At 42.8% G+C, this 12,550-nt stretch overlaps 1 protein-coding gene across 10 annotated transcripts in view; it reads right to left on the bottom strand.

Moving 5' to 3' along the window:
* Positions 1-863: 863 nt before the first annotated feature.
* myo1b (myosin IB) overlaps positions 864-12,550 on the bottom strand; it is a 90,959-nt gene continuing 79,272 nt past the window's right edge. For 7 of the 10 annotated variants that reach the window (XM_089003535.1, XM_089003538.1, XM_089003536.1 and 4 more), the window contains 6 exons: positions 12,211-12,276; positions 8,190-8,296; positions 7,549-7,681; positions 3,023-3,175; positions 2,793-2,926; positions 864-1,793 (listed from right to left, as the gene is read on the bottom strand). In XM_089003535.1, coding sequence (XP_088859661.1) covers positions 1,661-1,793; positions 2,793-2,926; positions 3,023-3,175; positions 7,549-7,681; positions 8,190-8,296; positions 12,211-12,276 — 726 coding nt within the window. In that variant the 3' untranslated portion in view covers positions 864-1,660. The remainder of the gene's footprint in view (positions 1,794-2,792; positions 2,927-3,022; positions 3,176-7,548; positions 7,682-8,189; positions 8,297-12,210; positions 12,277-12,550) is intronic. The other 3 variants (XM_089003537.1, XM_089003541.1, XM_089003543.1) reach the window with 1 other exon arrangement.

Raw genomic sequence — 12,550 nt, 5'->3', positions numbered from 1 at the left:
CTATCTATTATTTATCTATCCAGCTAGCTATCAAGCTATTAGCTATCTAGCTGGCTGGCTATCTATTAGCTATCTATCCAGCTGGCTGGCTATCTATTAGATATCTATCCAGCTGGCTGGCTATCTATTAGATATTTATCCAGGTGGCTGGCTATCAGATATTTATCCAGCTGGCTGGCTATCAGATATTTATCCAGCTAGCTGGCTATCAGATATTTATCCAGCTGGCTGGCTATCAGATATTTATCCAGCTGGCTGGCTATTTTTTAGATATTTATCCAGCTGGCTGGCTATCTAATAGCTATCTATTAGCCAGCTAGTTAGCTGGCTATCTATTAATAATAAATTTCATTTATAAGCACCTCTCAAAACTGACACTATTGGCTATCTATTAGCTATCTGGCTATCTTTTAGCTATCTATCCAGCTAGCTATCAATTAGCTGGCTATCTATTAGCTAGCTGTCTGGCTATCTATTAGCTATCTAGTGGCTAGCTAGCTAGCTTTTTTATTTGAGTTATTCCATATTGAGTGAAGGCTGGCACGTGTGGCTGCCGCAGCTCACCCGCAGAAAAACCTATCCAGTGACTGTAAAGTGACCGTGAGTTTTAAAAGGTGCTTATAAATCATTATCATTATTATCTGTGATCAGCGTTTGGTTTTTCTCTAGCAAAGGAGGAAAAAAATGAATGAAAAAAGAAAAAAATGCTCAAACTAGAGCTGAAATGTCACAATATTTTACAAATAGAATAGAATGAGGATAAAGAGTGCATGCAAAGGCCACAAAAAAAAGATGGAATCCTATTGCTCAGCAGAAACAGAAAAGCCCAAAAAGTGGAACCAAGCTAGGTGGGAGCGCTGAGGTACCATTTCGTGATTGTTTATTGTTGCGTTTGTGCTGCTGCAGATTAAATAAAGCTTGGCATGGATCACACTGGCTATAGTAGACAGAGAAAAAAAATAAATAAAATAAAAAAAAATATCACGTGTGCAGCATCCACATGGCAATTATGCTCCTCCCGCTCTCATTTTTTTTTTAATTTCTTTTTTTGGCAATGATAATTAGAATGAGTACGAGTGGGGCTATGGGGAGGTGCATTTTTGCATTTCTATGCATGTCGACCAACACGTGACATGTTATTGGCACATCGGAATTATGGATTTAAAAAAAAACGAGTCCTACAATCATCTCACCATCCAACAGCCTGCATTGTTTTTTGTTTGGGAAGTCGCCCAAAAAAACACAGTTTACAATCTTTTTTTTTTTTTTTTTTGGTTCAATCAAAGTATAAAAAGCAAGTGCAGTATTTCAAGTGGCGGATCCAACAGCTCCAACACGTCATCGCGTCTTTTAAAAATGGACGAGTCGAGGGCCAGTCGGGACCGGGGGACTTGCTTCTCTTACCGCTTGTCCACAGAGTGAGGAACGCCGCTCGCAATTAATTATTTTCCCATCTTCCCCGTCAAATTTGTGTGGCCGTTGTCTCTCGGCCACCCAAAGAAAATGGCACAAAGTGTTAACGCTGTCATTCGCAGCGCCTTGAGCAAGTTTGACAAAAGGGAAGAAAAAAAAGCCAAATTAGCGGCGTGTCGCTCGGGGGGGTGGAACGCTGCCGGGATCGCGCCTTCATCAGCACAATTTCAGAATTGGCCATTTTGGGCTATGCTGTGGCCGGGACCGAGACCTCCAGCAAACGGTTGTTTTTGCGCTTGCAGGATGGGCCATTGCCGTTTTTGGGGGTTCCCCGGATGAATTTGACGCACACTTTGTCCTGCTTGAACTGGACCAGAAACCTGGGAGGACACAAAGACCAGGCGAGGTCAGAAAGAGACAACTGGGCACGCCACACGGGCGCCCACATGCATCTGGACTTCTTTGAACAATTTTCAATTTTTTTATTTTTTTTAGGCCTGACAGAATGGAATACAAAATAGTATTTATTTATGCATTTAGTTTTTAATTATTCATATCTAATTATTTATTTAAAATTATTATTGAATTACTTATTTGTTTTTTTCTTATTTATTTTGTACGTATTTGTTAATTATTCATTTCTTAACTATTTACTTTTTAATTATTTTATTACTATTTATGATTATTTTGTACTTGTTTATTATTTAATTATCTATTTGTAATTATTTATTTTATACATATTTATTATTTTTTAAATATGTATTTTGTACTTATAGAATTTTTAATTACATGTATTGTATGTCATTATTTATTTTTTACCTATTTATTCTGTACATATTTATTCTTTAATTACTTACTTTTTATTTATTTACTTTCAAATTTATTTTTTATTATTTTTTATTTAACTAACTATTTTTATTATTTATTAAATTATTTATTGTTTAATTATTTATTTTGTACGTCTTTATTTTAATTATTTTTCAATTATTTATTCTTCAATTATTTTTATAATTATTTACTTTTTAATTAGTTATTTTGTGCTTATTTATTACATAATTATTTATCTTTTAATTATTTATTTTGTTCACATTTATCTGTAATTATTTTTTTATTATTTACTTTTCAATTACTTATTTTTAATTGGTTATTAAAAACGTATTGATTTACAACTAATTAATCAGTTCATTAACTAATCAATGAAGTACTTTATTAATTACCCAGATGTCAATTTAAATATTTGGCTAAAATGCTGCTGAATGATTTTGATCATCCGCTGAATGGAATAAAAATCCAGGCGGAATAAAATCCAATAATTCCAAGCAGAACATTTGTCAGTTCCATTTTGCCCGTTATTGCATGTCGAAACAAAATAAACGTACTCATCGGTGATGTCGACGTTAAGCCTCACGCCGTCATCCGAGGCGGTAGAGCCGATGTGGTGGAGTTTGGTGATGGTCTCGATCAAATGCTCGCTGCTGAGTAAAAAGTCTCCCTTGACGGCCGAGGCTGAGCCCTGTGTCGGCGAAATCGACCTTAGTGAGCGAGCGTATGGCGCAAAAAAAAAAAAAAAAAAAAAAAAAAAAAAAAAAAAACAAAAACAAAACCTCACCTCTCTGAGCTTGAGCGCAAAGAAGCCGTCGTTCTGCGTGCTGACCGACACGCTGGCCAGATCAGGGAGGGCGACGCTGGCCTTCACTTGGCCCGTCTTCTGGTCGGCCAGCAGGACGTTCTTCTTCGTCAGCAGAAGAATGCGACTGGCGCCCTGAAGGGGACGCGGCGGAAAATGAGCAGGCGAAATATCGGGGGGAAAAAAAAAGTATGGAGGATGCTAATAAAGGCTAATCTAATCTAACAGTGAGTTAGAAAGAAAGTGAGTACAAAATTGGAGCTAAAATGATTGGCTGAGGGGAGTCGCTGGAAAAGGTGGTGTGCAGGGTGCGGAGGGTCCAATCGCATTTTCTGTGCCCCTGTCTTGATTCTTGGAGTGTGCAATTCCCCGAAAGTGGCTAGGGTGGTGCCAATGATTTTATAATAATAATAATAATAATAATAATAATAATAATAATAATACATTTGATTTATAAGCGCCTTTAAAAACTCACAAGGTCACTTCACAGTCACAGGATAGGTTTTTCTATGGGTGAGCAGCGGCAGTCACACGCGCCAGCGTTCACTCAACCTGGAAGTAACCCAAATAGATAGAAAGCAAGCTACCTAGCTAATTGATAGCTAATCAATCAAAGTGGTTATTAGCTATCTGGCTGACTAGCTAGCTAGGTAACTATTAGTCATATAGCTATCTAGCTAGCTATCTATTCGCTAGCTGTTAGCTAGCTTTCTATCTATTTGAGTTACTTCCGGGTTGAGTGAAAGATGGCGCGTGTGGCTGCCGCTGCTCACCCACAGAAAAACTTATCCTGTCACTGTAAATTGACCGTGAGAGTTTTGACAGGGACTTAGAAATGACATTTATTATTATTATTATTGATAGCTAGCTAGATAACCAGCCAGCTAGATAGCCAACAGATAGCCAGCTAGATAGCTAGCCAGCCAGCCAGAGAGCTAGCTAGAAAGCCAGCCAGCTAGATAGCCATATGGCTGATAGATAGCCAGCTATATCGCTAGCCAGCCAGCCAGATAGCTAGCTAGAAAGCCAGCCAGCAAGATAGCCATGTAGCTAATAGATAGCCAGCCAGCCAGCGAAATAGCAAATAAAACCAATGAACAGGTTTGCTAGCTAGCGTAATTACCTTATGTGTGAAACAAAATCATCACACAATCATGTCAATATAAAACTGGCTTTTTGCACTCAGGGTGAAAGGCAGTGTTTGAAATAACGTCTGCCCGGAGGCCCGAGGCGTACAACTTTTACGTCGGGCGTACAACTTTCAAAACGTCTCAGCCAGGGGGGCCGACAACTTTTTCAAGGAAAAAAAAAACAAAAACAATTATTTTCAAATCAAACGTTTGTTTTATTCAATAATAAACATGTCCACACCATCTCAGTCTGGCCTCTCTGACTTTCTCTGCAACGCCTCTAATATGAGTTGTCCCTCTAATGTACTCATTCCTGATCCTATCCAACCTGGTCACTCCCAAAGAAAACCTCAACATCTTCAGCTCTGCTACCTCCAGCTCTGCTTCCTGTCTTTTCTTCAACAGTAGCCAAAATGGAACTGTATAGTGCCACTTAGCAGTTTTTTTGACAACGATACTAGTGCAGCGTGTTCTACCGGAAACAAATTCCTTGTGTGTCCTACATACTTGGCAATAAAGATGATTCTGATTCTGATAAGGCAAAACTACAAGAAAAAGCTACAAGCAAACGCTACAAGCCACGGGGACTCCTCTTTCTAAGCTTTCAAAACTTTCAAGTACACTTTTCAGTCACTGTATAGTACGAAGCATGAAACAGGCTTCTGATTGGCTGCCGTGCAGAGTATGCAAATTGCCAAAGGAACGTTCGTTTGGAAATTTGCATACTCGGCATGGCGCCAATCAGAAGCCTGTTTCGTGCTTCGGACTATACCGTGACCAAAAAGTGTACGTGAGAGTTTTGAAAGGCGCTTAGAAAGAGGAGGCCACGTGGTTTTGAGCAGACAACACAACGCAAACATTGCATTGTGCAACATGACGACAAACGACAACTGGAGCAAAATCGTCAGCAAGGGAGAATTACCATAAACTAAGCAAAGGAGAATTTGTGGTAGGTACTTCCTTAATTTAAAAAATACTTCGCAACAATGTTTTTTTGTATTGTGTTTCAAGTTGTGAAAAATGGGACAGGCAACTTTATGGCCGGGCAGGCAACTTTTCAGAGTTGTCTGCCCGGGTGTCCGCTAACTGTATGTCATGAGTTTCAGACACTGTTAAAGGGATTACAGTTTTTTTTTCATTTAAAAAAAGGCTTTTGTGACTTGGCAGTCACAGCTGGAGAAAAATCTTTTTCTTTCGGCTTTTCCCCTCAGGGGTCGCCACAGCGAATCAATGTCCTCCATCTATCCCGGTTTTGTGCATACTCTTCATCCTCACACCAGCTACCTTCATGTCCTCTTTGACCACATCCATAAACCTCCTCTAATGTTCTTCCTCTTGGTCTCCTGCCTGGCAGTTCAAGGCTCAACATCCTTCTCCCGATCGCGTCACTCTCTCCCCTCTGGACATGTCCACACCATCTCAGTCTGGCCTCTCTGACTTTCTCTGCAACGCCTCTAATATGAGTTGTCCCTCTAATGTACTCATTCGTGATCCTATCCAACCTGGTCACTCCCAAAGAAAACCTCAACATCTTCAGCTCTGCTACCTCCAGCTCTGCTTCCTGTCTTTTCTTCAGTGGCACTGTCTCCAGTCCAAACATCATGGCTGGTCCGACCACTGTTTTATACACTTTTCCTTTCATCCGAGCTGAAACCCTTCTATCACACATCACACCTGACATTTTTCTCCAGCCGCTCCAGCCAACCTGGACACGCTTCTTCACCTCTTTTCCACACTCTCCATTGCTCTGGACAGTTGACCCCAAGTACTTAAAATCCTCCACCTTCTTTATCTCTTCCCCTGTAGCATCACTGTTGCACTTGGATCCCTCTCACTCACACACATATTCCGTCTTGCTGCGACTGATCTTCATTCCTCTCCTTTTCAGGGCATATCTCCACATCCCTAGTTTCTCCGCCACCTGTTCCCTGTTCTCGCTACAGATCACAATGTCATCTGCAAACATCATGGTCCAAGGAGGTTCTTGTCTAACATCGTCTGTCAGCCTGTCCATCACCATAGCAAACAAGAAGGGGCTCAGAGCTGACCCCTGGTGGAGTCCCACCTCCACTTTGAATTCCTCAGTCATACTGACAGCACACCTCACAACTGTCTTACAATCATGATATATGTCTTGCACCGCTCTGACATACTTTTCCGTCACTCCAGACTTCCTCATGCAATGCCACAGCTCTTCTCTGGGCACCCTGTCATACGCTTTCTCCAGATCTACAAAGACACAATGCAATTCCTTCAGACCTTCGCTGTACTTCTCTATCAGCATTCTTAAAGCACACATTGCATCTGTCGTACTCTTTTTTGGCATGAAGCCATACTGCTGCTCACAAATGTTCACTTCTGCTCTTAGTCTAGCTTCAACTACTCTTTCCCAGAGTTTCATTGTATGGCTCATCAACTTTATTCCTCTGTAATTAGTACAACTCCGCACATCTCCTTTGTTCTTAAAAATGGGCACGAATACACTTCGTCTCCATTCTTCAGGTATCTGTTCACCATCTAAGATCTTGTTGAATAACCCAGTCAAGAACACCACCGCTACCTCTCCAAGACACTTCCATACCTTGATTGGTAAATCATCAGGCCCATGTGCCTTTCCCCCCCTTCATCCTCTTCAGCGCCCTCCTCACTTCATCCTTGCTAATGCTTGCTACGTCTTGGTCCACAACAGTCACGTCTTCTACTCTTTGTTCCTTCTCATTTTCCTCATTCATCAATTCTTCAAAGTACTCTTTCCATCTTGCCATCACACTACTGGCACCTGTTAATACATTGCCATCTCTATCCTTAATCACCCGAACCTGCTGCAGGTCCTTACCATCTTTGTCTCTCTGTCTCGCCAGCCTGTAAAGATCAGTCTCACCTTCCTTGCTGTCCAGCTGAGCATACAAGTCATCATAGGCCTCTTGTTTGGCCTTTGCCACCTTTACTTTAAACGTGCGCTGCATCTCCTTGTACTGCTGTCTACTCTCGTCCGTCCTCTCAGAGTCCCACTTCTTCTTTGCTAACCTCTTTCTCTGTATAAGCTCCTGCACCTCCCCATTCCACCACTAAGTCTCCTTATCTACCTTTCTTCCACTCGATACACCAAGTACTTTCCGACGCGTGTCTCTGATTATGTTCGCTGTAGTTTGCCAGTCATCTGGGAGGACAGCTGGGGAAAAATAGAACTTTTTAAATATGATTTATGGCGAAGTTATCTTACAGCTGAAGCAATTGTCTTTTGGTGCCCTTTTTGTCTCCAATCAGCGTCTTTGGACACAGCCGTGCACAAACGTTTTTTCCGCCGTCCTAACTGTCCGTTGAAGTCGGATTAGTGAGAAATGTACAGAAATGTCACGGCGTCGGGATATTTCTTACTTTGCCGTTGGCCCGGTTGATCTTGTTAACCACGTCGGCCAGCAGAACCTTTTCCTCCACGCAACTGTTGAGCTTGTGATATTTGGGGTTCTTGCCGATCTCCAGGTAGTCTCCTTTGAAGGGCTGGCTCACGCTGAGACAAAATAATAATAATACATTTCATTTATTTTCTTTCAAAACTCTCAGGGTCACTTTACAGTCACGGGATAAGATTTTTTTTCTGTGGGTGAGCTGCGGCAGCCACACGCGCCAGCGTTCAATCAACCCGGATGGAACTCAAATAGATAGCAAGATAGCTAGCAAATAGATAGCTAATAGCTAGCAAATACATAGTGCATAGCTAGCGAATAGATAGCTAATAGCTAGTCAATGGATAGCTAATACCTGGCGAATAGATGGCTAATACCTAGAGAATAGATGGCTAATACCCAGCGAATAGATAGCTAATATCTAGCGAATAGATAGCTAATACCGAGAGAATAGATAGCTAATAGCTCACTAGCTATATAGCTAATAGATACAGTAGCTAGCTAAATAGCTACACAGCCAGCCAGATAACAAGATAGCCCCATAATCCACACATGGGCGTGACAACTTGTCATGACTCGAAGGGGGAGGAGCCAAGAATTGATTTCACCAACCTGCTCGGGTAGAGGGACTTTTTATCCTTGAACAGCTCGCTGGCCTCCAGCTTTTCTTGATACATGGCCTTTTTTTCCTCTGTGAACTGGCTTCTGTATTTCTTGCACTGGGTTAAAAAAAGTGTGGGTAAGGGGTGCCAGGGATGTTGACACGAGGGACTCAAACGTGGAACACTTCTGATTCATTCACAGGCTTTTATTTGTGGATACAATTTAATGCATTACTTTGTTTACCTATTAATCCGCCTATCTGTTTATTAGCAACCATATTTTCACGACCGTAAGGCGCATATGAACGTCTGATTTTTAAAAAAATGTGCGGTGCGCCCTGTAGTGCAGTGCGCCATATGTGCGGACGTATTAGAGACCACCATGAGGAGGATATATCGAAAATGTTTATTTAAACAAGGAACGCCTGCTTCGGTTAGTGTTTCGTGTCGGACCGATTTAGATCGTTGGACCGGAAATTGTTGTGCGCATACGTTTGCCGTACATCTGGGCATTCGAAGTAAACCACTGTTGAGTCAAGACGTATCGCACTGCTTGTCTTGTGTTTTTTTTCTGGATGCCACAACACCATATCTCCCTTACCATAGTGGAGAGCGCAACATTTTGGAGGCACCGCTGGGATATTTGCGTTCGAGTGTTGTCTACTCGCCCTGGGTAGAAGCTTGCGCCGAATATCCCCAATCAACCCAGTCGGAGTGGCGTCGCCGTTTACTGTTTTTTTTCTACATGTGCTCTGGTTGCATCTCTGTGCGTACATCCACCACTAGAGGGCACTGGAAGACTATGAAGTGAATCCGGCCAGTTAAACAGCGTGTACCCGCTCGAAAATGGAGTTAGAGGAATTACAGTTGGACATCGAAGGCAAGTTATTTGGACTGAATTTTCAACGGTTGTCAGAGTTATGTGCTGAAATCCAAATATCTGGACTGAAAAGAGAGCAACTTACAGGAAAGACTCGAGGCCAACTAATTAATATTGTGTCAAACTACATTGAAATAGTTGAATTAGAGCTAGAAGATGGAGGAATGTCAGATTTTCTAAGTGTAAAGGACGTGATTGAAAGTATAAAAGATTGTGAACTAGGAATAGCCAAACCAAGTGAAAAAGGTGAAGATCCAGTGCGAAATAGAAGCATAGTGCCCCCAGACACTGCCCCTTGGCGCAAAGATTTCAAAATATCTGGACAAATAGATGAGCTCGACAAAAACATAAACTCACATTTCCTAGTTTGGTCAGACAGGGCTCAGTAAAGGCTACCAGGGGGATGAGATAATCGATGCAGTGGTTCGTGCCATAACACCAGGTCTGCAGTTGAGAAGGTACCTCGAAGGGAAAGAAAACCTCACCCTACCTTCTTTACGAAGGATTCTCCGATCTCACTATCAGGAGAGAGGAGCCACTGAATTGTACAAGCAGCTCTCAGCGGAAGTGCAGACTAATAAAGAGTCCCCGCAGAACTTTCTACTCCGTGCAATGGATCTTCGTCAAAGGATTCTTTTTGCATCTCAAGAGGCCGAATCAGGTATGAAGTATGATCCTACATTGGTCCAGAGTTTATTCCTGCACACAGTTCTGACAGGGTTACACAGTGACAATGTAAAGAGTGACATGCAACCTTTCCGCCTGCTAACCACCACATCAGATGAAGTACTGTTAGAAAAATTAAACATAGCATGTGCAAATGAAAAGGAGCGACAGGAAAAAAAAAAAAATGCTGCTGCATGGGTGACAACGTTAAACACTGTCCAGTTAGATGACACACCAACCCTGATTGGGAAGAAGACAGTCTTAAAGCAGAATACTGTTACTGTGCCGAATGAACTCCTTTCAGAGATCAAAGAGATGAGGTCAGAGACGATGCTTTTAAAGGAGCTGCGGGCAGAAGTGTCCCAGATCAAAGAGACTATTCAGAAACCAACAGCCACTTCTCATCCCACCAGCGGAGGACCTGAACGCCTGCATGACCATTACCCTGAACAGGTCGTCTTCACTCCACCTTCACCATATCAGGTAGATCCACCAGCCAGGCACTACTACACCCAGCACTCCCCATCAGCTCTTCAGCAGTACCACCCTGAACCAGGTACCAGGCCGATGAGGGGGGCAGCACAGTTCCAGCAGCGGTTCGCCCCTCAGCAGTACTACATGCCCCGTCGCCCTCAGCCCAGGTGTTATTCTTGTATTCAGACAGGTGAAGAATATTGTCAGCACTGTTTTAAATGTGGAAGTAGTGAACATTTCAGAGCAGGCTGCAAAGCACAGAACTCAGCCAGGAACTATGGTTTAAATTAGAAAGGGTTACCCCAGTGGGACATGGTGTGACCACAGAGACAGGTCCCAGTGTTACAGTGGTGCTATGAAAATGGAATGTTAGCCTCACACATGTGGCCCCGTTCAGAAGAAACATAAGCAGTCATTTGTCGAGCGTACAGATAAGAAACAGTGTGGCAAATTACATTCGGTCAGGGAGTTAGTGGGAAAGAAATGTCTTATTCGGTGCTTTTTGGGTAACAAAAGGGTTGAAGCACTCTGGGACTCGGGGTCCCAGGTGTGTGCTGTAGATGAGTTATGGAAACAAATAAACTTACCTGACGTGTCATAGAAACATGTGAATGAGCTTATTGACCCTGATAATACTCTCAATATTGTGGCAGCTAATGGAATGGATATGCCTTATGTAGGATGGCTTGAGATACCATTTAAACTTGTTGCTAATGATCCAGGGCTACTTGTACCAGTTTTAGTACTAAAAGGTGACCAGCAACAGTGTCCTATCATAGGGTTTAATGTCATTGAGCGTCTTGTGTTAGATAGCCTCTCTAATGAGACACGCAATAAAGCTGCCACTTTCATAAAAGCAGTTAGTGTGGGACAAGCACATGAGTACCATGTAAAAACAACAAATGAGAGATTCACTATAGCTAGGCATAGCTCACTTCTTATTCCATGCAAAGTACAGGATAAGCCCTTTAAGGAAGGGTTTTAACATTGGTTTTTGAGCCAAGTGAAAACCCACAGTGGCCAGATGGCCTCGAGTTTTGTGACTCGTTGGTCTCAGTAAAGGCAGGTTCTATCCCTAGGATAGTTGTTAGTGTCCAGAACCCTACTAACCATGACATTAGGTTTCCAGTAAAGACTATTATTGGTACAGTGCAGTCAGTAGGGTCTGTCTACCCAGCTAACATATTTAAAAGACACCTTCCTTCAGCGGTTGTCAATGAGGCCCATGTCCAGGATACCACCATCCCTCTCAGTGAGCAGTGGGACCCCCCAACTGACCTTTCTCATCTGGACGAAGATAAAAGAAAGACCGTTCAGCAGATGTTGAGAGAGGAATCAGCATCATTTTCAAAATCAGATGACGACATAGGGTGTGTGGAAAACCTACAAATGGACATTTTCTTAAAAGACACTGAGCCCGTTTCAAAGACATATGTCTGTCCCAAAGCCACTATACAGAGAGGTGAAAGACTATTTACAGGACTTGATAGCGCAGGGGTGGGTGGAAAAGTCCACTTCCTCCTACTCATCCCCTGTCGTCTGTGTCAGGAAAAAAGATGGTACACTGCGCTTATGTATTGACTACAGAGAGCTGAATCGGAAAACACACCCTGACCGGCACCCCATCCCACAGGTACAGGATGTGGTGGACAGCCTTGGGGGTAACAACATCTTCTCGCTGCTGGACCAAGGCAAAGCATACCACCAGGGGTCCATGTCCAAAGGGAGCCGACACCTGACCGCCTTCGTGACCCCTTGGGGCCTTTATGAATGGATTCGAATCCCTTTTGGACTCATGAATGCTCCAGCAGCGTTCCAGCGGTGTATGGAACAATGTCTGGAGGGATTACGGGACGAAATATGTGTCCCCTATCTTGATGACATTCTTGTTTTCAGCGGGACATTTGACAACCACGTTGAGGACGTCAGGCGAGAGTTGCGACGTTTCCGAGAAAATTGAATAAAACTCAAATCCCGAAAGTGTGACCTCTGCAAGCCGGAAGTGAGGTACCTCGGCAGGATTGTCTCTGCTGAGGGGAGCTGAATGGACCCGGCAGATACAGCAGCAGTGCGTGCCCTGAAAAACAAGCAGCCAGGCACTGTCGGTGAGCTTCGAGCCATTTTGGGACTGTTAAGCTATTATAGGCAATACATCAACGATTTCTCTTGTATTGCCAGTCCCTTGTATGATTTGCTTAAAGCCCCTCGGAATGTTGAGACTCAGCAGCACAAAAAAAAAAAAAAAAAAAAAAAAAAGAAAGTGAGACATAACAGTGTGTCTTCCAACACACGTATTGAGTGGAGTGATGAGCATCAGTCAGTGTTAGAGCAGCTAATAGACTGTTTAGTTC

The sequence above is a fragment of the Hippocampus bargibanti genome, linkage group LG08, assembly GCF_051943395.1.
Source record: "Hippocampus bargibanti isolate YZ-2025 linkage group LG08, ASM5194339v1, whole genome shotgun sequence".
NCBI lineage: Eukaryota > Metazoa > Chordata > Actinopteri > Syngnathiformes > Syngnathidae > Hippocampus > Hippocampus bargibanti.
This window is presented reverse-complemented; position numbering and strand designations above follow the sequence as displayed.